At 32.8% G+C, this 26,985-nt stretch overlaps 2 protein-coding genes across 2 annotated transcripts in view; one reads left to right on the top strand and one right to left on the bottom strand.

Moving 5' to 3' along the window:
• Positions 1-25,265, top strand: part of LOC127732418 (orexin receptor type 2-like) — a 92,063-nt gene extending 66,798 nt beyond the window's left edge. The window contains exons 4-5 of the mRNA XM_052241452.1: positions 10,856-10,974; positions 23,717-25,265. Of these exons, the coding sequence (XP_052097412.1) occupies positions 10,856-10,974; positions 23,717-23,952 (355 nt within the window). The 3' untranslated portion in view covers positions 23,953-25,265. The remainder of the gene's footprint in view (positions 1-10,855; positions 10,975-23,716) is intronic.
• On the bottom strand, positions 17,725-18,875 carry LOC127732426 (putative nuclease HARBI1). The gene has a single exon (XM_052241465.1). It carries the CDS (start codon positions 18,746-18,748, stop codon positions 17,840-17,842), a length of 909 nt encoding a protein of 302 aa, XP_052097425.1. The 5' UTR covers positions 18,749-18,875; the 3' UTR covers positions 17,725-17,839.
• Positions 25,266-26,985: the final 1,720 nt, after the last annotated feature.

Here is a 26,985-nt window from a genome sequence, read left to right as displayed (position 1 = left end):
TCATGGGTTTCTTGAACTAAGCTCCATTTCTGCACTAAAGTGGTCAGATTATATCATCATTTTCAAGTATCAATGAAATGGTAATGAGAAAATAAGAAAGAACATTATTTAGAGGGGAAAATTGAAGCATTCTGTTATTCATGCAACTTCAGGGGCGAAATAATGACTCTTCTTTCGTCTTTTCCTTTGAATCCTTATTATTGCACAGAAGCGTAGTATTTTAAAAAGATCTTGAAAGTTGTTTTTCGGTGTCTGGAAATTCAATTCATATTCACTGCTTTCATTTGTATTATTTAGCTCGGAACTTCTCAGTTGATATTTGCAAAATTCTATTTCGTCTGAAAAAATTAAAATCTAGTATATAAGCAGTCTTAAAAACAAGTGTCAAGGAAATTTTTTTTAAAATCTCATCAAAGATACCAGTGTTATTTGCTACGCCTGATGCGCCTTTCGTCTTCTATAGACTCATTAGTGATGCTCGAATCAAAATAGTAGTAAGGCCAATTGAAAAGGAAGGTGAAGAGCATTAAAAAAAAAGATTTTTTCTACTTGTAAAAACTCATCAAAGATAACAGGCTTATACCATGACGCGTATAATCGGATTGGTGTAAATAGACAATTTTTTATTGGGCATATTAGTTTGTTTAAATTATTGAATGCTGAAAATTCAAATTTCTGTTTTTTAAAAGCAACACATTTGCCTATCAATTAAAGCAAATGAGGGGAATATTTCAATAAAAACGTACATTATTTTTTTGTATTAAAGTGACTTAAAGATTTTTTGCTAAATTAGTTTAATTCTTAATAAGTTAAAAGTTTTTGTCTTGTAATTGGATGGGTGCAATTCGTCCAAATAATTTCAAAACTCTACGTATTCCATGAGCTGGAAACGTCGAGGTGTCAAATATATGATGCCTGGAAAACTTCGGTTTGTACATATGTACGTTTGCGCCTGTCCAAAGTCAGGAACCTCTTGCATTTGTTTTTCTTGTATGCTTTTTTGTATTTTGGTTCATTTGTTTGTTTTGGAGTTTATTTGTTGCGTCCATTTTGTTGTACTAGTATACATTATAATTTTATTGTTTAAGAGCCAGCTGAATATAAAAATAAGAAAATGTGGTATGATTGCCAATGAAACAACTCTCCACAAGAGACCAAATGACACAGAAATTAACTCAAGGTCACCGTACGGCCTTCAACAATGAGCAAAGCCCATCCCGCATAGTCAGCTATAAAAGGCCCCGATTTGACAAATGTAAAACTATTCAAACGAGAAAACTAACACCTCCGGGTGCGGGATTTTCTCGCTACGTTGAAGACCCATTGGTGGCCTTCGGCTTTTATTTTGGTCTTGGTCGGGTTGTTGTCTCATTAACTTATTTCCCGTTTCCATTCTCTATTTTAAATCATAAGTCATATAATAAATCAAATAAAATAAGAAAAATAAAAACCTTTAAAAAACAATTAAATTCAATTTAATTGAATGTAGGTTACAATGCTTTATCCCCATATGTTCATTTCCCACGTTACCTTTCATACAATAAAGAAATGAACGGATGGTTAGACCAATTAGCCTACTCTTTAGAAACTACGTTTGCACTGAAATCTATAGAATTTTCAGTATATAAGAATTTATCATTGAACTCCAATAACTAGACTGTCAACAAATAATTGTAAACACTATGTAAATGCAATTATAATCCAAAACAACACGTTTTGTTAAGTTATGTAAATCATTGTTGAATGTTTCTTGTACTATTCAAATCACCGATCTTGGTCAGTTAATATTGACAGATAAAATGTGGATTTAACTAGCTATAAAACCAAGTTTAATCCAACATTTTCTTCACAAAATGCCTGTACCAAGTCAGGAATATGACAGTTGTTGTTCACTCGTTCCGTTAATTGATGACGTTTACTTGTGTCAGATTTTATAGACTTCCCCTTTTTGAATTTACCTAAGAGTTCGGTATTTAGAGTTCTTGCAGTCAAAGTATAATAAGGAAGATAATAATGATTCATTGGTTGTGTTTACCATGTAAATATTACAGAAACAGTGAAATCAGTACAACTGCAAGATAAATACAAAATCATGCAAGCGTCAAACGTATACTCAAAAACCAACCAAAACAATCCCAAAATGTGGCTTGTGGCTTCTTAAAATCTAATGGCAATTGACAAACATATTCAGCACTAAATCAAATTAACAATATATGAATATAACATACTTTGTACTAACCCCATACACCAACTCTGACTTTTCACGTGCTTGATCAAAAGTTAAAAAACACAGGAAGATAGTTTGGTGATTGAATCTATTTCTTTAATATTTTTTAGACGATATGTTGTCAAACTTTATCTTTCTTTCTCAATGATTTACAAAATCAATGTCTTCATTCAGAACCTTCTAAAAGACAAAAAGAAAAAGCAGAATGCGAAATTCTTTAATTTTAATTTCAGATATATTGATGATGTTCTATCACTGAATATCCCATATTTCAGCCATTGAAATTAAGGATACTGCTGATACTAGAAGTACTGCTTCATACCTTGACCTTTTCCTTAATATTGACACAGATGGACGACTTTACACTAAAATCTATGACAAACGGGACGATTTCAACTTCCCAATTATCAATTTCCCATTTGTCAGCAGTAACATACCCTCTGCCCCATCGTATGGTGTTTACATATCTCAGTTGATACGTTATGTTCGTGCATGTTCACACTTTACGGACTTCATATACACAGAAACTGCTCCAACAGAGTTATGAGGAGGAAATATTAAAAATGACGCTCCGTAAATTTTATGGACAAAATCACGAGTTGGTTGATCTATACAACGTGTCTGTGTCTAAACTAACTAACGACATTTTTACCACGTCTTAGATTGTGGTTTACCATCTACGTCATCTGGTCTGCTAAGTACCGAACGTGACCCATACCCAAATATGACTGTTCTGCCGAGTGTGAACTCGCATTACTATTAGACGTGTCTCGGTATTTATACATCCAACATTCAAGTATTTAGTTATGAAGTTTCATTGGATATTGTGTTATGTCTTATCTTTTGTGGTTTTAATTCTATTTTTATTTTCTATATAATAAAATTGAGAATGGAAATGGGAAATATGTCAAAGACAAGAAAACAGCCGAAGTCCACCAATGGGTCTTCAACACAGCAAGAAAATCCCGCACCCGGAGGCGGGCTTCAGCTGGCCCCTAAAAAAATGTGTACTAGTTCAGTGAAAATGGACGTCATACTAAACTCCAAAACATATAAATGAACTAAATTTTAAAAAACATACAATTTCGATATGTATGTAAAAGCAAAGATAATTAATCAGCTAGGTCATTTATATGATTTTTAGTTTGGAGCAACTATATGCACAGGATTTATTTGTTTACACAGTTTGATTTAGAGGAAAAGCCGACATGGTTAGAAAATACAAATAATTACACCATTACTAACACAATTCCATATTAATATTCGTGTAATGGTTAGAAAATACATCAAATAACACCATTACAATTTAATCCCAATTTTATATTCAATTTTAAGAAATTTACCTGTGACGTCACTTTTAGTGGCGTTGATACATTCGTGTGACGCACAGTTAATAATTGTATTGTTCTGTACTTGTGTACTGTCGTAAATTAATTTTAGGTGTTCGTTGTTATTCTGTGGTTTACATGTTGAAATGTACTATTATGTTGTTTATTTATGTATTTCTCTATCCTGAGTGTTCTTGCATTTATTTTTACTGTATTCCTGTCACGTAATGTTGTTATTTTAGCGGTATTTTTAACATTGCCATATAAGCGGGAGGTTTGGATAGCAATAAAACTAGGTTCAACCCACCATTTTTACTTAAAATGTCCTGTACCAAGTCAGGAATATGGCAGTTGTCATCAAATAGTCCGTTTCTATGGATGTTGGCGTTTGTTTTTTTGTAGCAGTTCAGTGTTTCTGTTGTTCCGTTGTTTTCCTCTTAAGGTTGATGTGTTTCCCTCGGTTTTGGTTTGTGACCCGGATTTGTTTCAGTTAAATCGATTTATGACTATTGAACAGGAGTATACTACTATTGCCTATATTTGCTGTGTTTCATCAGGTAATATTGCCTTTTTCGTGACGTCACAATATTAAATCAAAAGAAACCAAGAAAATTTGACGTCATATATTGAATATTGGTCAAAGAACAAATGAGATCAAACGGATCCCACATTTGTTATATTTTTGAAAAAACCGTTGTTGTTTGTTGTTTTTTTGAGGGGGGATTAATCGGCTAGGAATAATGGAAAAAACGTGTATCATTAATATGAAACGGGGATAAATTTTGTTTAGATTTCCAGTTGCATTACCCTGATGAAAATAGAAATATTTCTGTTCAAATGTACTTTATAATTTAAACAACTGTTTGATTTCTTTTGAATTTGAAATAAACGAAAATGCATATATTGACATTTTTACAACAAAATAAATACACTGTTTTTTCTAGTGACTTAAAGATGGTAAGAAATAAAGTTCAATTTCTGTATGTATTTTTTTTATTGAAGGAGAAAACACGCGTGTTCTGCCCTTTTATTGCTTTTCTTTGATATCTGAAAAGATACATTAGAGTTGCATGCCTAAAATTTTAAACGTTTTTTTGTCATTGAAGTATTCTAATTTTCTATTGTTTTGCACAGTGTAGCAGCAATCTAGCTGAAAGGCTATATGGAGAAAGAGATACTGCAGCAGGCATGCCTCTGTATTTTGTTGTGATTCAGGGATGTTGACTACTATACTCCTATCATTTACTTTTTTTACCGTATTTTCACCATAAACTTGACAAACTTTTAACTTTTGATAGATCACTGGGTGAAGTCTATTGTTTTCAGACATTTGTATGTTAAAACATAACAGTTTTAATCTTGTTAGATTAATGGATAATATCTATGGGAAAGTAACCGTTATTACCAACAGATAACGGATATTGCTTACTGTTCATTCCTCCTAAATTAGTTCTTTTGGTGACTGAAAAGGATTTCAGCGGATCAACTCATATATAAAAGATTAGAATATGAAAGCATGACAATGGAACCTGTCTATTGACATAGAAAAGCTTAAGAGATTTAGGTTGTTTTTTTAGAGTGTGGTGACATATTTAGATAATGAATTAAAAAGAGAATCTCTCGGTATGTTTCAGTGCTATGACATCAGCTTGTTTATTAACCCGGGTTTCTTAAATTAGTCTTCGAAATATAGTCATATTTAAGGTATAAAACCACCAATCGGCCCGTCAGAAAGAACATACAAGACATTAGTATATATTTTTAAACAATAGTTCCTACGCACAACTGTAACTATTTCAATAAGTAAAATGTGTGGGTAATTTGGAATGAAATGAAAGCTTATTGAATTATAATCATTTTTAAACCCTTGTTAAAACTTTCTTTGGAATAATACAACAAATATGTTATATAGATACAATGGATAAGCGTGGATTCTTGAAAAAGAAACCATGAGCCCGGAGGACAACAACCCGACCAAAAAGCATATATAAAGTATATATAATAAGTATGTTAACGAAATTTTTCTAGCACTCTAGGCACATCACGATTTTCTCGCATAGGAATTTGCGAACAAACCTTTGTAAAATTATGTAGTAAAACAGAATTATTACTCTGGTATTATTACTTTTGAGTGATATGTTTACGATTTGATTGAATATGATATCTTACCATGCATTAACACAATCGAATTTTATGACATGTTAAGTTTATTTTATCTCTTTCTATAAATTTTCGGATGCCTTAATATATAGATAGATACAATCATATAGGAACATTACACACAAAATAATAAAATCTTAAAATAAACAGTATTTGGACACAAAAAAAAATGCATTTTGCATTAAAATTTACGGCAAAATCATTCCTAAATATTCGTCCGCACACGGTGGAGCTCATGAATTAGTAATCCAGAATCAACAGTTTACCATTGATTCTCGTTTATGTATTTATTTTGCGTTAATGCAGAAAACATGCAAATGACAAAACAGAATATCAAAGTAATGTGGTTATTCTTTAAACATTCACATGTCCGGTGTCACTTTTTCCGACTTCTGTACTATGTAAATAATGTTTAGCCCAGTCTATATTGTTCCAATGATATACATCCTGAAAACATGGAGAAAAACCTTTTGTGACGCGTACATCGTATTCGAATCCGTGATATACGCGAAATGGGACGTTCAAACCTGCCGCTTTTTATCGAGCTAGAAACAACATCACAGAGTTTATAGTAGGGTTCCCAATGTCCAAAAAGTCCTCTAGTTAACGAGTTTAAGTTAACGGATAACACACGGCTGATGTTTTTGCACATTATAGGAAAATCATTATATTTTACAATCATGATTGTCGTCGTAAGTTCCCGGGTCACGATTTTCTAAATTTCGTGTTTTTACAGGGTACCACCAGATACCGTATTGTACAGGGAATCTTTAACATGACAAATAAAATTATTGCGTTCTTTGTTGGTAGTTAAAACAGTACCTATAATATAGTTTATATATTAGATATATCATATAACGAAATCGTAAAGTATTTAAGTGATTTTGACATAAGTATTTCAGCATTTTAGTAAGAGTAAAATTTTACCCGAAATTTACCCTATTTTCATCGAAAGCAAAATTATAACATGTATCATCACAATATTTTTTACTCTGATTTAAGCAATAAAACACAGAACATGTGTGTGCCAAATTACACGCGTGAAATAAAAATAGTTTTGAAGAAATTAGTAATTAAAAACACAAATTAAGTCAACATTTTGGTATTGATTAAACACGGATTGTCTCGTGCCATTAATCATTAGGTCATTAACAAGGACAGAGGTCACTCAAAACATTTGTCTTTTTTGCTTGTTGTGTGGTTGATTTATTTGTTGTGAATAGCCAGCTAACTCTATAGAGTGTCACTTTGTTCGGAGAAATCTGTTTTGTGTCTGTTTTTCAAAACTTTAAACTTTTTATTGAATAAATATTTTGTTATAATTGTAGTAAAAGAATCAAATCGGTCGGTTTTGTTTCACACCCGGAAAATGTCACATCAAAAGTTTTGTATGATGTTTTCGACCTAAATCCCTCTCGTTGGGAACGACAACAAAAATATACCACCGTTCGTGCAACAACAAAAAAACCGGATACAACAGACAGCAACCAACGACAACCACTTAATTGCAGGCTCCTGATTTTGGACAGACATATACAGAATTTAGAGGGGTTAAACATGTTTGTGATCCTTCAACCCTCCCCTGACCTGGACAATGGTATAACAACACAGCATAAGAAAAATCTGCTGAAAACAGTTTGAAATGGCTTGACTTATCAAATCGGCATGAAGCACAAAAACAACTAACATGAAGACAAAAAACACAAAGTACCGATATAATAGTACTCGCTGTTAGGGTAGAACATTTTATATTCTGAAGAAAGGGATGGGGCTGGCGGCGCGAAAAATTTATTTTCACTTTTGTACACATTCATATCCTCAACTATCCTGCATTTCATGTTGAAGAGTGTTCATTCTCATCATGTCTTTTGCAAAGTCAATTATTTCAGTTCATACCAGGCCAAGTAATTCATTTTCAAAATCCTCATTCCCTCCCTGTTTTCGAAATTAAATGGGTGTTCCCTTACTGAAAACTAATGAAAGGACGTCATCAATAGTCTGAGAAAAGTATGATCATAAACATCATTACCGTAAAAACTATCTTTTGTTATAAATCAGGCCGTCAGTATTTTTTTCATATGAATTCTTTCATTTTTTTCATAACTGGCCTTTTTATAGCCGACCATACGGTATGAGTTTTTCACATTGGCGAAGGCTGTACGGTTGCCTATATTTGCTTGCTTCCACATCTCCTAATTTTTATATTATACAACAAGTATTATATAAAATTAACACTATCAATGTTCCATGTAAATGAGGTAAGGTCAGATGAACTCTGCCACAAAATCACGTTCACCTTGTTACCATTCCATACACCAACTATATTTAACCCACTACTATCTGAGACTGTACGGACTTGACCACTGAAACTTAACCTTATTCACTGATCCGTGAAATTAGGTCGAGGTCAGGTGAATCATGTCTGACGATCATGTAGACCTTGCAAGGATACCATATATTAGTAACCAAATATAGTTATCCTAGAACTCGTGATAATTGAGTCATTCACTTGACGAAAAAAGCTATACATTTTTTAGCAGTCACTTAAATATGAGGTCAAGGATAATAATTATATGACGGAAACTTCGTAACACAATGGATCTATATACAAAGTATGAATCATCCAGTTCCTCTGCCCTCTGAAATATAAAGCTATACAAATAGTTTACGGTGTTGCCGCCACCACCATCAGATTGTATTATGTATGCCTCGCATTCTGCTACTTACGTCGAATGCGATTTAAAAAGAACAACTGAAATTAGCTCTCTTACCTAAACATAGTCGATGGGCTTTCAACTTAACAGCAGACAATGAAACGTAATAGCTACTACTAGCTTCGGTAATTTTTCTATGTTGTTTCGCTCTTTATATATGATATTTATTAACTCGCGTGCTCTTATGTATAAGCTCAAATGAGGATAACGAAATCAGAGATCTATATTTTAATTAAATCGATGTTGTTAACAAGTGTTTGTAAAATACATCGATGCTGTACAAAAATTTCTTTTTGTAGATAATCTTTAACTTCATGTCAATTGTAGGCCAATTTATGTTCGATAAGTCATGTACATTACACTTGATATATAGGAGTGATTAGCCTGCTGTTTCTAATTCTCAATTTGTTTTCATAACTTGTAACATAAACCCTCCCTCTTTTTCACCGTTTGCAGGTTGTTTTGTTTATTTCTTTAAAGCAAATATATACTCAGACCTGCTAATTCAATCAATTTTGCGTTAATATTCATCAGTTTTGAAACTAAGTATTATTTGATGTGCTTACACGTTCACCAAAAGAAAATTGGATATTTACCCATAAAATAATGACGAGCACCTTCTATCAAAAGACGGAAAAAATAACATTTTGGGAGGGCAACTTATAAATGTTAATATCTAAAAAACATCTCTAAAGATCACTTGTATCGAATCTTATGTAAAAATTCCGATTTTGGAACTTTTAAAAGGTCAAGGTCACTGTTTTTAACAGCTGAATGAAAATTGTAAATGTGCACCCTATAAGTACAAAAAAAAAAAAATTATCAAATTAGTCCTAAATATAGAAACTTTAGTTATAATCCTTTGAATTATTCGAATTTATTTTGCTATAAACGCAAATATATAGGGGTGGCCAGCTGTTTAAACGTGAGTCTACGTTTTCCTTGATATTTTAGATTTGACCTTTGACCCAAATTTAAGAAAATCGTGACCACTGTAGACTACGACAACATCAATATTTCGACGAGGCTTGTTCTCCTCTTTCCAATGATATAAAATATAGCCGTGTGTTATTCCGTTAACCCAAATCGATCAAATTTGTTGACTGGGCACCCTACTATTATGTCATAATCAATTTGCGTAAGCTAATGTGTACAAACAATATGCTTTTTGGTCTTTAAAAGAAGGTTTATTGCATATTATAAAAAAAATGGAGATGATGATGTATGCTTACCAATGAGACAACTTTCCACTAAAAAAAAACAAAAAAAAAGTATGTTAATAAAACAACTACATGTCACCCACTTTCAACATTGAGCAAAACCAGTAGTGTAAGCTTTAAAAGATCCCTTAATAACAAAATGTGAAACAATGGAAAACGAAAAACCAACGGCCTGATAAGCTTATAACATGAAACGAAAACCAATTATAGCAAGCAGCAACCAACGGTAACCACTGGAATAGAAGACCAGTGGCTTAACAATTCATAGTTCAAACCTAAAAGATATGCCAGTTGATAAGTATGCAGCACTCATACCACATCTTCCTATATATATTGAACAAAGATTCGTCCAGCCATTTATTATTATTGTCATTAAATTTATAAAACACTTGTTTGTACATTTTCATTGGTAACAACATATCTTTGAATTAAAATTCATGATTAAGTTTGTGATGAGACAGTGGTATTAAAAATCATATATCACTTAGATTGCCTATAATGATATTATTTTTCATCTTGCATGACGTTTCTTTTATTATTAAAACCACCAGTCAGTAATTTCCGGATTAACGCGTTCGTTCCGATATAAATATCATTATTTTTTTTTCTACGTAAGTAATAAAAACCTTTGAAGGCGCTCGCTATATTTTGGCAAATATATTTTGTGTATGTCTTATATTAGTATTGAATGACGTACAATGCTTTTTGTATATTTTATTATAATTTTGAAAAGGTTTAAGGTCTACCTGGGCAGTATGCATTTAAAATAAACCTGTAATCATGTAAATTCTTTGTCGACATATATATTACTTTGATATGTTTAAAATGTTGTGTTGTGTATAGAATTATTCCAAATATATACCCAAAAGATTACAAAGACCCTAAAAAAGAAATAAGTCCTGTAGTCCTAGCAATAGTTATTTATACCATGCCCTTGCATATATTTGTCTGACTTTTATCTTGCCAGGTAGACTTACGAAATATCTATTGAAAGGTGCTGCTAAAGTTTATAGCACATGAACATATACGTAAGACCATCATTATGCCAAAATGTTGACAACAATGTTTGATCCAGATTATGTATAACAAAAGGTGCTCATTCTGTTACAACAATTATTCTTTATTTGGTTTGTAATTTTGATCTTATTTCGAAGAAAGATAACAAGTAGAAGCAATTAACCATTTTTTGCGATCTTTCCGTTTCAGGTCATTTGAACTGGTGAATAAGATATCAGATGAAAATGTTCATGTCATGATAATGCTGTCTCATGCATTGGTTTATCTCAGCAGTGCTGTCAATCCGATTATCTACAATTTTATGAGTGGTAAGTTATGAAATATATGTTTTATAGATATATGATCAGTAGCAAAAATTTGAAACCAAGCACGTTTTTTGCATCATCGTTTCGTAAAAGTCTATTTTTTTTTAGATCGACATAGTTAATATGATCCGAATGATCTGAATTTCTAAGCATACATTACACTGTATAGCCAATACATAAATGTCTGAAATTAATATATATGTCATGCTTTATATTTTAAAGAAATACAAAACGAACAAAAACGAAATAAGTAACTTTCACTTCTTTATTAAAAAAAAATTCCCAACATTTTGAAATCCTATGTTAGGTTGTCATCAGACTTTAACATTTTGTCCATTTAATTTGTCTTTTAGAGTGAATCCTCCCAAAATCTAATCATAAAAGTTAAATCAAGATTAACAAGTTCGAATGCGGAATCCGTATAGTCTATTGTTTCTAACTATAATTCTATAATTAAAAGAAATCATACTGTTATTCAAAGCAGAAAAGGTTTTAGTGTTAATGACGAACAATCGAGTATTTCAGATTTCTGATCTTAAAGCATGGTTACACTTCTGTAGATGTTCAGGATATTGCATCATCTGCCTAACTTGCAAGTAGTAATCATGATAAATGTGACATCCAAAATAGCGTTTTCCTGTTTACCCAGATTGCAAAAAAATATTGAATCAAAGCTTATCTTGATCAATGAATCAAAGTGCATTTTATATTTAATTGAAAATTTTGCATCAATGTTGAAATCTGATATTAAATCAATGTTGAAATCTGATATTTGATCAATATTGAAAACTCAATAAATAAAGCGGAGATAATAGTTGATTCCACTTTAAATTTATAGATAACAAAAATGAAAAAAAATAATCCGAGAATATACAGCCGATTAAATAGTCTTAAATGTTTTAATAAGGTAAATAAATACTTTACTGCTGAAACATGATCAATTTTTAATATTTTTGATTTCTCGAAAGCTACGTTTAAATTTCATTCATATTCATTGCACAATCAAAAGAGGAAGGGCCATCGTCCCAGACTGTACTTCACACCACGGTCATTTTCACACACTTTGAGGTTCTGACTTCATTATGGCATTTACATGCATATGAATATGTCACCTAATCAAATGTCGTTTCCAAAAAATGAGTTATTATGATCGCAAAAAGAATAAGAAGGTCATTCTTCACAGACAATAAAATTCTTTTGAAGATACCGTTATGTTTTGTCTTGCAGATAGGAACTAATTCATGTGGGTTTATATCAAAATATATGCAAAATTGAAGAAAAAGGTCAATATCTTGATATTTATTTAAGTTAAAACTGTCTTAAACAACGTTAAGCACTGATTCCATTTGGATTTTACGGATATGGGCTAAATAGTTTAATCTTTAATGTGGATAACTTAAGATATTCTCCGATATTAAATTACCAGAAGATTTTAACAATTTTCTTGGAAAGCCTTTTGAATTATTCTTTTAAATCTGTAAAAGACATTTATTAATTTATATTGTCTAGATGGTTTCTACAAACGTTTTTTTAAATTAGAATACAACTTTTATTAAACGATTCTAGTAGCATAGAACCGAATTCAACTCGTTTAAAATTATTCGCAACACACCAAAAAGTTTATTCATCTTGGAGGATTCATACAAAAAACACTTTACAGTTATTTATTGTTTTTTTGTTTGGTTTGCTATTCAGACAGTGGTCTGATGAACATAGATGATTTCCAAAACAAAACAAATTGCCTAGATCTTTGCAAATGAACGGTTAAGCTAATATTAATCTTTATCATTATTTCAGATAATGTATAATATATTTCAATTAGCAGCCAATAAATTTATTATTCTAAAAGTATTGGAAACAAGATAATTAAAAACTGAGATACGACATTAAACTTGTAATAAAAGCTGTTTTTTACTTTGAAACCTTTGAAAATCCATTAGTGAACAAATTGATTGCTTATTTAGCACGTTGTTTACATGACACGTAAAAAGTTTGCATCACTCCTTTTGTAGAGGTGACTAGATGCATTTCGCCATTACTAAACACTGTTAGTCTTTGCGATTTAAGGAGAAACTATCGTTGATTTTAAGTTTGTTATTTCGACTTAAACTATGGTTCAAGTTCCTTAAAAGAAAGTTTACGGTGGTCGTTCCCAATATTTTTGTTTGTTTGTTATAAATATAATGCATTTCTCATTTTATTACTGAGTGTTTTAAAGTGAATCGTGTTGCTTTAATTTAGTGCTGTGTGTTCAAGTTTGTAGGGTTTTATTGGTTTCAATGTCTGTGTTGTTTTTACCATTAACAGTGTTATTTATCCTTTGTCTCGAGGTATTTTCATTTCAAACTTTCATATGTATCGATGGTTTATAAATTTAGTAATTTTTTAGGGATAGAAAAGATACATTCACAAATCCGTTATTGCATAGTGCTTTTTCACTGAATACACGGTGGTTGTCTTTGGTGGAACATGAACTGCTGTCCTTCTAGCGCATCTAAGCTCATCTTGAATTTTGATTCATGTTGTTTATCATTATATCTATGCGAACAAATGAAAACAACATATATATATAATGCGTCCGATGCACTTTTCTGAATATCAAAAATGTGTGTAGACTGGTGTTTGTCTCTTTACCTTAGTATATAACAGTTGCTTTGTTATGGTATTTTGTGCATATTTTACCCGGTTTCTAACCCAATTATCAAACACTTTTGACAGGTAAAGAAGTACATGTAATTTTACAAGTCAAACCTTATTAACTTGATTCGAGTAAAGACATGAAAAATGTAAAACTATTCGAACAATAATAACTGCATTTTTCATGATTTCAAGGTGAGAAATAATTTATTCCAGTAAAGAAGGCATTCGACTACAAGTTATCTGTCTGCATGCGAATGTCGTTAAAATATACCTCAGATTACATCGTCTGCAGTATTTTGCTGAAATATGGTATAAAGTTGTAAAATCAGTATTCGCACCTCAAATATTACATTGGTAATCTTACCTAATTTTTTACCTACTACTGGCCATGGCATCTTGGAAATGTCATGAGAATGACAATTTCGACTCCATGTGCAGCCATCCTTGTTGATAGTAGCAAAACAAACTTATTAATGACAAAATACAAATCTCATACGAATATATTACATTTAACCTACATTGTACTTTAAACGTAGTTCAACTTAAGTTTCATGAAATTAACTTATTTAGCTGTGTTTCCGTCATCTTAACAGGTATCTAAAATCGATAATTACGTATTGTATTGTGAGAACAGTCACAAAAGTATCATTGTATTACCAGACCACAAGTTGTACTTTATTCATACAAACTCTGACGCTCTTTGAATTTTATTCAAAATGTGGTCCTAAAAAAAGGCTGTTCTATTGCAATCTTAAGGCTCAAAGTATGCAAATGAAAAAAAAACATATTTATTGTTTCATTTTATTCCAGCGCTTTTGTTGTTGCATAAATTACACCTCCGATATCATTTTCTAATATTCATTGGGAATTCCTGTTTCATTTTTTTTTCTCTAAATGAGATTAAAAATATATTCAACTTTATTTTCCTGGCTCAAATGGTTGTCACCTTTTTACTGAAAAGTGCCAAAAAGGAGTTAAAATGGACTTGCTGCTGCATTTGCTTTTTTCTGTAAAATTTAAGAAGCTCACTCATGAAGCTGGCAAAAGCACCATGCCTTATTTTATTAGACAACAAGAAATTACTTTTATTTATATTCAAGTCAGATGAGCAATATTCTTTCACTGTGATATTCTTTTTTACTGCTCTAATGTATTTACCTTCGCAATTATCTGGAAAACCCAATGTTTGTACATGTTCTACATTTAATAAAGAAACAACGCTTGTAGGACAAAAAAATCATAACAGTGGCCTATTTATCGAGCAAATTGCTAGAAGTAATTTTTTGTACTAACACAATTAAGTTCCTAAATACCTTTTTTGTCACATTGTAGATGATCAGTAATTGTTACCATCAGCAGAAGCATTATTCAGTCGAATGTCTAGAACGTGTCAATAATGAAGCCTTAAGAAGTATTTGATTAAATTCCTTGTAATTTCTTGTAGTCAAATTAGGATATAATCATGATAATGTATCAACAAGTACAAACCATTACGTTGAAAATAGGCAATACAAAATGGATTAGATAAACTGAGAACCACATTTAATAAAATGATATCCAATACAGCGAGACTGTCTGCAATAGACGGGAAACTTGTATGCTCTACTACACAGATAAACATTGCTAGAAATAAAACGAACGATAGAGTTTATTGGAATTTAAGTTCGAACACATAAAAAGTGCTTTCGGTACACTCTTTTTTATAGCCTTCATTTGAATACATCTACATTTAATCTGTTTTCTAATATCGTTGTCGATTGTTTTTGTTTTTATTTATCTAAAGGAAATTAACACATCCGATCTTTTTGAAGTAGAGGATATTAATTCGTTTATTGGAATTTAAATTCTTGTTTTACACTTACCATGCAATACGTATTGATATAAGTATATCATTATTTAAGCGTTGAAAGTAACAAGCCAGAACAATCAAACTGATTCGCTATGTTGTTGGTTAAATCGGAAGATAAACTTAGTTAGTCATTGTCTGGAAACTATACGCGCCATAAATTAGTTTAAGAGTACATTTTTAAAATTACGTTACGTATACAAAGATAGTCTTTATGTTGCTTCAGATACTGACAACTATAGCCTAGGCATTGTATTAAACAAGCAAATGTTATGAATTTTTTTGGTATTTTTTATTATTATTATTGCGTTACACTGCAAGGGTGGTGTTCTCGAAAGTATCCTAAGATTCGTCCTAAGTCATAGATAAGACCAATTTTAGGATGGACTTAGGATCAACTTAGGACACTCTTACGTAGTGTCTCGAAGATATCTCAGACGCATCTTATGTTAGGACGTCCTAAACATATCTTAAGTGTGATATATAAATATTTAAAGTAATTTTTTGATAAAAAAAAAATTAATGACGAAACCAATTAATAACATAGTTTACGAATTTTATAATTACATGTATAGAATTAAATGCATGATTTCAAATGCAAATACAATATTGAATCTGAATCTGAATCTATAAAATTATATCAAAAAGGATTGTAATTTAAACTTGAAAACAATTCGTTTTGACATGAGAATTGAATTCGTAGTGTCATCGTGTCGTGAAACATAAAGTTCAAACTTTAAAATCATGCACAATTTCTTCATATATATACGAGTTTATAACCGATGGTGCGTTTCATTTCATGTTCATATTCACGTACCAGAATGAGCAAAAATCGAAACCCAAACTTTACGGAGGCAGAGTTAAACATTTTTTTGGATCAAGTGGAGAGCAAGAAGGGCATTTTATTCAGCAAACACAGCACTGTATCCACAAACGCCGCTAAAAAGATCATGGGAGTCCATTTGTAGTAAGGTGAATGCTTGTAACTTGAACCATAAATGGACAGCCGAAGAAATAAAAAAGAAATGGTCGACCTGCCCAAGTACTGTGAAGAAGCACGCATCATTTGTAAGACGAGAGGCAAAAAAGACTGGCGGGGGCCCTCCTCCAGATGGTTTGACTCCACTTCAAAACAAGGTTGTAGGAATCATCGGAGATACACCGATTGACGGGTTTGCTATGGATCAGAGCTGAGAGGAGTTTGAATCCTCATTCGAAACAGGTCAGTTTTCATATTCTATATTAACGTACATGAATTCATAACTAATATAATTAAAAGGGAAGCGAGTCACAATTTGTTTTGTTTCTCTATTACGGGATAGATTTCTAATTCTTATTTCTTATTCTAATTCATCTATTTCGGAATAGATTTACCGTTGTCCGTCTGTCCGCCAATACGTCTCAGAGGCGGATTAAGGGGGGGGGGGGGGAGGGGGCCGAGCCCCCCCTTTCCTGGGAAAAATTTGATTGACTATATAGGGAATCACTGAAGCATGACCGGGGCGGACCCCCTCTTAGGCAGTCAGTGGGCCCCCACTTATGAAAAATTCTAGATCTGCCACTGCGTCTGTCCAAGTCTTGGTTAAGTGTTTGTGTATATGTTCATTTCTAATGTACTAGACATGCTGGTTGGTGTGGCAACGGTACTTATCAGTAAATATAATAGATTGGTCGTTTGAGCGACTTGGTTAAGTTCGATATGGTTCTAGCATTAAAATGTAACATTTAGTCTGCTATGGGGACTTTACGATAATGACAGCAAAACCTTGAACGAGATAGACGCGAGATATTAATCAACCATGTTCCTCTTTGAAAAAAGAGAGGAATTGTTGAAGATTTCAACGAGGTGCAGGTAAATTAATGTATTACGACAAGTGCACACTGTGTAACTAATAATAGGGGGTTAAACATTATTCACAAACCGTTCTCAAAAATGTAAACTGTCCATTGAAATCTATATTCAATCACATGTATTTTAACACGTTTTGAATGATACATTTTTTTACTTTTCAGTCTTACCTTCTATTAGTGGCATTAGTTCAGCCGGAGACGATAACAGTATTTTCACGAGAACACAATCATCACCGCACACAGAATCATCAGAAGAATCACTTGTAGAGATAGAAAGGGAAAGATTGGCCGTAGAAAAAGACCTGTTAAAAATTGAAAAAGAAAGACTAGCAACCGAGAAGCAGAGGCTAGAGATAGAAAGAAAATCCCTTCTCATCAAAGAACAGAAATACCAACTGTATATGACAAAGCTGAACTTCAAAGCTCAATTTCCGGTGCAACTCTACATACTTCATTAATAATCAATCAATCAATACAGACAAACTACATAGAATTCATTATTTAAATCATACGACTTTATTATTAATTCAGTCAAAACCTTCCATTTATCAGTCTTTCACGAACAATTGCCCCGTCGTTCAAAGGTCCATTATAGGCTGGTCCGGCCATGTGTCCATGGTCAGGAAAATCATTTCTGTCTGGTGGTAAAGGTATTCTGTTATCTATACACAAATTGTGTAGGACAGCAACAGCAACAACAATGCGACAACACATTAAAGCGGAATACAACAAAGTTCCAGCACTAGTATCTATACAGCGGAAACGTGCTTTTAACACACCAAAACCTCGTTCGACAACATTTCTTGTTCTCATGTGTGCCCCGTTGTAACTTTGTTGCTTTCTGGTAGTGGGGTTCAAAACGGGTGTCAATAACCAAGGTCTAACAGGGTATCCGGTATCCCCAAATAGCCATCCGTCTGATATTGTTCGATTCTCGAATAATTCATACACAGTTGAATTAGACCAAATGAAAGCATCGTGGGTTGCTCCTGGCCACTGTGAGACTATGTTCAGAAATTTCAAATTAGAGTCACAAACTCCTTGTACATTAATTGAATGGAAATTTTTGCGATTTACAAAAATATGCTCAACTACTGATGGAGATTTGATCCGTACATGAGTTCCATCAACGGCATCTACTACATTAGGAAAGTCTGCAATTTCATAGAAATCACGCTTTATAATTTCTAAACTAGCTGCATCTGTAGGCATAATAATGTGTTGATTGCATACATTGACCAAACACTGCGTTACATCTCGTACACATCTTGAAACACTGGATCGAGATATGTAATGCACATCAGCATTTACAAGCTGAAAACTCCCTGTGGCAAAAAATTGAAGTGCTGCCATTATCTGCAAAGAAACAGGCAATGCACGGGACCTCATTGTTGGTCTGTGTAATTCATTATCAAATCTTCTGCACAAATCAAGAATCATTGGACGCGACAATCAGTACCTACGTATGATATCAAAGTCATCTAAATAGTCCAAAGGGTTGTCGTAGTCTCTAAGCAGTCTATTTCTACGAATATTCTGGTGCCTTCTCCTCATGTACACATAAGCTGCAGCCATATTTGTTTACAAATTATTGTCTGAGACGTGTCCTAAAGTTAGGATAAAGATAGGATTATCTTAGGACACCTAATTATGTGTCCTGTAGTTAGGACGAAAAATGCGATATATCCTAAGTTAAGAGAGCTTCGAGAACACAACTTAGGACAAAGACTTGTCATAAGTTGGTATTAGGACACGTCCTAGTCCTAAGATAGCTTCGATAAATCCACCCCAGGTATCTCTCTTTTGTCAAAAATGAGACGTGAATTACACTATATATACATTCCGCCTTAAGTTAAGTACCACCCATATTTTTATACAGACAGTAGAACGACCGTTAAAGTCCCTAACATATTCAATGGGGTTCATATCAGGTGCCATGGCCGGCCCAGGTGAAGTGTCTGATTCTGACTTCAGGTGTGCGTTGATAATTCGTCGTCTTAAACGACTGGTCTATCAGCTAACGCGTGATTATCAAAATGAGACGATACTCTGGTTTTCGGGATGTCGTCCCGTAAACTTAACCTATTCAGGGTACCGTCAATAACATGCATATATCAAGCTTATAGTCATGGGAAAACATCCCAATACTGTTACACCGCTGCCACCGAAATATGTTGTATCAAGAATGTTATTGTCCCGATATAAGGTGTTTCTTTCCCTCCAAACACGTGTTCTGCCGTCGACGGGCTACCACAAGAAACGACTTTCATCGGACCAGTGATTTGTTATTCAGTTGCGTACAGTCCATCGGCTTTGGTTCTTAGCCATTTTAATCTTGCTCGTGATGTCTTAAAATTCATTTTGAGGGCTTTATTGGCCTCCGAGCCCGTAGACGTCCACGTGCTAAAAATCATTTGTATAAAAAAAGGCGATGTGGTATGATTGCCAATGAGACAACTATCCACCAAAGTTCAAATGATGTGGATGTAATCAATTATAGGCAACCATGCGGCCTTCAACAATGAGAAACACCCATTGGTTGGCTATAAAAGACCCCGAAATGAAAAATATGAAATAATTCAATTAAGAAAACTAACGGCCTAATTTATAACAAAACAATTTACGAAAAACAAATATGACAGACATGAACCAACGACAACCACGGAACTACAGGTGTAATACCACCATTGATTTTCCCCTATTAGTCTTTGTTAAATTTGCACTTTTCATAAAATTGTGCAGAATTTATCTGTGTTTCAAATAAAGAAATACTTGGCATAAGTAAAGTTTTATCCTGTCCAGTACTATAGAAAAAATTTCACATAACATTTCATTGCATATAAGAAAATAACCATCACTGGAAGTTAACCAATCAAATTTTCCCCCTTTTCTAACCTGTGTACAAGCCTTAGTAACCATGTAACCTCAAGTTTCCAAAATATTCTATAGAAACCCCAAATAAAGAAATAATGGTGCTTTGAAATACCCAAGATATATGTTTATGACTCAGAAATGTTTTACTGCAATGAAATGTAGGATCAATTACCTACAACGGTCAAAATCAAGGGAATATTTTTTTTCGACCTATTTTCGTATGCAACCGGATGTGACGTACTATGATTTGGTGGTATTACACCTACAGGCTCCTGACTTTGGACAGGAACATAAAGAATGTGGCGGCGTTAAACATGTTTGTGAGCGCTCAACCCTCGCCAACCTGGGACAGTGGTGTAAAAGTACAACATAAGAACAAACTATAAAAATCAGTTGAAAAAGGCTTTACTCATCAGATGGATACAAATAGAAATACATCTAACAAAAACACAGAGTGGACGTGGACGGGTACTTATACATCCCCACAACAAAAAGACACTAAGTACAGATCTGAGAGTACTCGCATTTACTGGCAGCTAGTTCAAAGCCAATAACAACTAATAAAAAAAAATCATGTATCTAACACTAAAATATCTATCAGTACACATCCAACATCCAATGGAATTAGTGTAAAGACGTCATTAACAGTCAGAGGAAAACATGACCTTGTGCTATGCCAAACTATAGGTATCGACAGATTGTAGTAAAGTAAATATGTGTAATATTTAGTATTGTTTTAATTTACTGATAACAAAATCAATATTTATACCAATAAAAACAATATTCAAAGATTTAATTACAGTGTTGAATAGGTAACCTTTTAGAATAAATTTATTTAAAGGATTGATAAGTTTACCCGGAACGTATCTAAATTTCGGGGCTCGGTTTACAACATCACTGTAACATTAAGGATGTGCTATACCGTTTGAAATAAGTTTTCTACAGGGACAGCCAAACTTGCAGACCATATTTTTGTATCTACGGAAGAATTTAGTAAAGGTTTTAAGTAATTTGTGATAACGAAATCCCTGACTTAATAATTTACTAGTAATACATAGATTACGCTCATTGAAATCCACGAGCTGGGATAAATAAACACCGTAAGACGGTGCAAAAGGAACACTATCGTCCAAAAAGGGAAAATTAACAATAGGGAAAGAAAAATCATCTCTTTTGTCGTAAATTGTTGTGTAGAGTCTCTGGTGTAATACTGAAGTATCTAAATCTAGGAAAGGACAGTTATTGCTGTTAATAATTGATTTGTTTAAAGTAAGTTCCTTTGGGTCAATTTCAGCAGTATATTTAGAGAATTCTTGATTATTTAACGAAAAAATGTCTTCAAGATAACGGTAAATGTTGTTGAATTCATCAATAAATTGAATTTAGAGTTTTTTACTGAGTTTGGCCATACACTGTGATTCATAACAGTAAAGGAACAAGTCTGCTATTAAAGGGGCACAATTGGTGCCCATAGGAATACCTACAACCTATCGATAAACTTTATTGCCGAAACGTACATAAATCTTGTCAAGAAGAACATTTAGTGCTTTAAACATCTCATCACACCTCCAGTAAGTATATCTAGCATATTTACTTTTCTCATTAGAGAAAAAGACTTTATATTAGTTGCAGCAAATAAATTTGCAACCAGATTTATCATACGACCATTTAATTAGATAGGATAACTTTTGTTTAATAAGATTGTGTGAGAGTGTAGTATAAAGAGTGGAAAAGTAAAAACTGTCAACCAAATAAAAAAGGCCATCAAAAGCACGTAATTTATCTTCAACATCCAAAGAATTTTTTACACTTCAAAAATGGTTAATTCCACTGTTTTCATGTTTGATTACAAACATTAACGATAAGTTCTTTGATAGTTAAGCAACTCGTTAAAAGTCACTGAAAGATTAGTAGTAGAACACTTACTAGAGGCCTAGATTAAACGATATTTTACGGTTTGTTTGTGTAGTTTAGGTAACCAATACATATTCATATATTCAGAGGAGGCCTTAAGGTGAGCTGTGGTAGTGACATGAATATTTGCTATATGACTCTCGGTGGAGCGTACGGCCTTGAATGTAGCTGAGTTTATGATTTCATTCTTAAGAAATTCCGTGTAGTATTAACGTCATACCCCCACCATTATTTGCATTAATAAAAACATCGCAATAATTTTTGAATTTTCAGTACGCGAAACACACACAAGACAGATTTTAAAAACTGGTAATGAACAATCAATATGTAATCGATTGACAGTTTACTTGAATCCAAGAGTTATCTGTTGTTTAAAATTTTAATACTAGTATATCTTTTATGAAAAAATTCTTTAAGAAAAAAAGTATATTGAAATTAAACTGGTTTGTGCTTAACTTATGGCGGAGTGTATATAATACAGAGAAGTAGAAGGTTGCACGGGCAATCGATGGTCATCGAAACGGCATTGAAGGATGGTTTCCGACATACCCAATAATATTGCTAAAGATTTAAAAAAAAAAACAAGTGAATCTGATAGTATACTAACCTAGGAACCAAAATTGTTAGAAATACTTTCTACTGAGCCCTATAAATAAACAAAAAAAGCTTTGCTCATTAACACTTTTGAAACATGAAAATTATTCTATTTCAAGGAAGTTAATCGGGAAACCAAGATTCTGATGAAATTTCAGCTGTTAAACATGGCATATTCACCTATAAGCCAACCCTTTCCTCTCATCTATCACGTCATATGTTTTATAAAAATCTAACGAGATTACCAAGAAACGAAAAAGTTGCACCTCATGTTTCTATATTTGCTTCCTATTTTTAGCTGCTGTGACCATGACTTTTGGTCAACTTCCTCAGGGAAAGTAAACTGATGATCGTTTATTTTTTATATTCTTCTTGGCCAAATAGCTCCTCAAGTGCTCAAGTATTTATAATGTTTATACATTATTGGCTCTCAAATTTTGGGGGTTTAAGAGTCCCTTATGAAGGAAAATCCGGAAAAGCACTACGGAAGCCACAACTTATGAAGTGTTATTTTTAATTTTATGGTCCTCCATTGATTTTAATTTTTAAACCAACACCAGAACTTCAAGTTTTTATCCGGAAATCAAATCCCCCCCCCCAATAAATTCTATTTTGGTTAAAAAGAACCTAGTAAACAATATCGCCGACAATGATATCGTGTCTGGTATCAACTTAACGACATTAGTTAAATAAAAAGTTTAGATGGTGATATAAGAAAATAAATTGGAAAAAATAATACGACGACTCCAATTTGCTTTAGAAACGTACACACTGCTGAACTGGCTATTGCACAATTCACAGTCAAATGAATCAATTGTATGAAATAGGTTGTCATAGAAATAGCGTCTTATAAACTACAATGGGAGTGTTTGGAAGTCTACAATTAAATAATGTTTGTCCTAACCATCTGTTATTAACAATAAATAACATAGTGCTCTGTAGTACTAAATCACTTACCGATGATTTTGTTTGTTTATCTTTTAGTGCATTTATTAATATGTTGTACTTTTTATTATACTATTTCAGCCAAGTTTAGAAAAGAATTTAGAGTAGCACTTAGTTGTTGCAGGAAGGGACGAAGACTGGTGTTTAGACCTCCACAATACACGACATCTTCTGGTCGAAATCGAGGCTCCATACCAAGAGGATCTATACCTAGATCAGAAAGATTTACAATGAACACATATACTAACAAACATGGTTGGTTCGTTGCTTCTGGAATTTTAAAGAAAGCAGTTATACAACAGGATAAATATGATTAATTTATGAATTTATATATAAACCAGACATGATATTGTTATTTCAATATGATAAACACATACGTTAATACATGAATTGTGAGATAAGGTACTATATTAACTATATAACAACACTTATATTTGACCAAACAAAAAGAGCAAGTAGCGAAATGGAAAATAGAAGGTAGTTGAGCCTTTGATGAGTCCGCATCCATTGCATATTCATTAAATGTGACACGATATTGGATGAAAGAAACTGATATTTGTACAGTGAAAACTAAATTGTGGTCCTGTATTGGAATGTGGCTGCCATTATCTTACGCATGCTCAGAATCAGTTTTGGAGAATGACATAAAGGAAAATGCCTCGATATATTGATCTGATATTGTGATATTAAGTGACGAACAAATAAAGGGTACTATATAAACTGAAGGAAAGCTGTAAAGGAAATGGTCCTAGCTGTTATTTAAAAGACTTATTACATGTAAATTAAGGAGGCAGATTTCAAATAGACGAATAGGAAGAAATAACATTACTGATAAAAGACCGAAAGAATTAGATATGAATTATCTGTATTTAAAAAAAGGGTTACATTCAAATGAAAGAAGAGGCACAAAATATCCGTATAAATATTCTGAAAATTCTAAAAAAAAAAAGTCTACATATGGCAGTAAACTATTTAGTTACGATAGTATTAATTTTGAAATTGTACTCAAGCTAGGAAAACGTAGTTGCTGGAAGGAAATTTGTAATAAATCTACCAAAATATGTATAAAACAGACTTCATTTATCAAACTTTGGAATGGTGTTCGATTAAAATGCAAAACATAAGCCTCCTAACATTTTTTGTCAATAGTACTTTCTTGATGTACTTTTTTCTCTCAGACATAAGTGACATATAAATATATTTAAAAGCTTAAAAAATTGTCTTTTTCGCTTTATTTATTTTAAGAGTATGGTTTAATACAGTGAAGTAAGAAGCATCGCGTGGACGCATATACTGTTCTCAATCTTACTTATAATGATAAATAAATCCATGTGATAACTAAAATGTCAATCATAATACAAAATTATAGCTTCTCGCAGTTAAGTGTAATTTCTTATTGGTAAGATAAAGCATATGTCTTAGTTTTGCAATATTTGTGCCTAATCAATTTAGAATGTTTACAATGTAGAGGCAAATAACATGAAGTTTGTAAATTTTGCTGGAAAATAACTAAGTTCTAAAGTCCGGAAAAATGTGAAATATTTCTTGAAACAATTCAATAATAGCAGGTGCATAACTTCAACATGTGTTCAATCTTTCTGTGTAGACATATAGATCATAGCTGAAAACTTGTACAATCTTTCATAACCTTTGCTGAAAATGACTGACTAAGTTTCAATGTCTGAAAAAATGGAAATTAATTCAGCAAACAATTTCAAAATAGCAGTAGCATTACTTTCAACATATGTGCAATCTTCTTGTGAAGTTTCAGGGTTCTGAGTTGAAAACTGTAGGAGCTTATTATTCAAATTAGGTACCTACTTTTTCACGCCCGCCCATCCGCTCAACATTACCATACTATAAACCGTACAATACCCCTTTAAAAATGAAAATTTTGACTAATTTTTGAGGTTTGCCTAATATCTCAAAAATAGTAAATAAACTCATCATAAATACCAGGATTAAAATTTTGTACGCCAGACGCGCATTTTGTTTACAGAAGACTCGTCAGTGACGTTCGAATCAAAAAAGTTAAAAAGGCAAAATAAAGTATGAAGTTGAAGAGCATATGTGACCCAAAATTCCATTATGGTTTGGCAAATTATAGCTAAGTAATCTATTCCTGGGGTAGAAAATGCTTAGTGTTTCGAAGAATTCAAAATTTTGTAAACAGTTAATTTATTATTATGACCATATCAATGATAATTCATGTCAACACAGAAGTGTTGACTACTGGCCTGGTGCTACTCTCGGAAGGAAACCTCCACCAGCAGTGGTATCGACCCAGTTGTTGTAAATAAACTCATCATAGATACCAATATTAAAATTTTGTGCGTCAGACGCGCGTTTCGTCTACAAAAGACTCGATCACTGACGCTCGAATCAAAAAAGTTAAAAAGTCCAAAAATGTACGAAGTTGGAGAGCATTTAGGATCCAAAGTTCAGAAAAGTTTTGCCAAATGAAACTAAAGTAATTTATTCCTGGGCTAGAAAATCCAGTGGCATCGATCCAGTGGTTGTAAATAAATTCATCATGTATATAGATATAAGAAGATGTGGTATGAGTGCCAATGAGACAACTCTCCATCCAAGTCAAAATTTATAAAAGTAAACCATTATAGGTCACAGTACGGTCTTCAACACGGAGCCTTGGCTCACACAGAACAGTAAGCTATAAAGGGTTCCAAAAAATTAATAGTGTAAAACCATTCAAACGGGAAAACCAACGGTCTAATCTATATAAGAAACGAGAAACACTTATGAACCACATCAACAAACGACAACTACTGAACATCAGATTCCTGACTTAGGACAGGTGCAAACAAATGCAGCGGGTTTAAACGTTTTAATGGTACCAAACCTTCACCAGGATTAAAATTCTGTACAGGCCGAAATTATATACAGCAAACTGATCAGCAATAAAAGATCTACAAAAATGCAAATATGATCAAAACCATAGTTTGTCCTGACTTTTGCCCTGAAATGATGATTTTTGACTTATGTTCGAGTTTTAGCCTTATCTCTCTAAAACTATAATGAATGCTGGATAGTTAGAATCTTTAAACCTAAAACATTTTCATAAATGCCAGATATGTTTTAAAAGATGAGCGATTCAGTCTTTGTGGCCTCTTGTGTTTTACTCTACAAGTAACTTTAACGAGTTTCAGACACTTTCATCACACTTCCCTACCCTAAGGTACATTCCAACTTCCACCGAAACCTCAAGAAGTCACATAGGCGCCAACTGGAGTATTTATAGCGTTCGTCGTAGCCACATAAGGGATTGTTCGTGACATAGTGTAACAATTGTAGGTTTTCGGAAGAAATCTTAAAGATTGATGAATCAGAAC

Source organism: Mytilus californianus, unplaced genomic scaffold (genome assembly GCF_021869535.1).
Source record: "Mytilus californianus isolate M0D057914Y unplaced genomic scaffold, xbMytCali1.0.p SCAF_1, whole genome shotgun sequence".
In the NCBI taxonomy this organism is placed as follows: Eukaryota; Metazoa; Mollusca; class Bivalvia; order Mytilida; family Mytilidae; genus Mytilus; species Mytilus californianus.
Note: the sequence above shows the minus strand (reverse complement) of the source record. Positions and strands in the feature narration are given on the sequence as shown.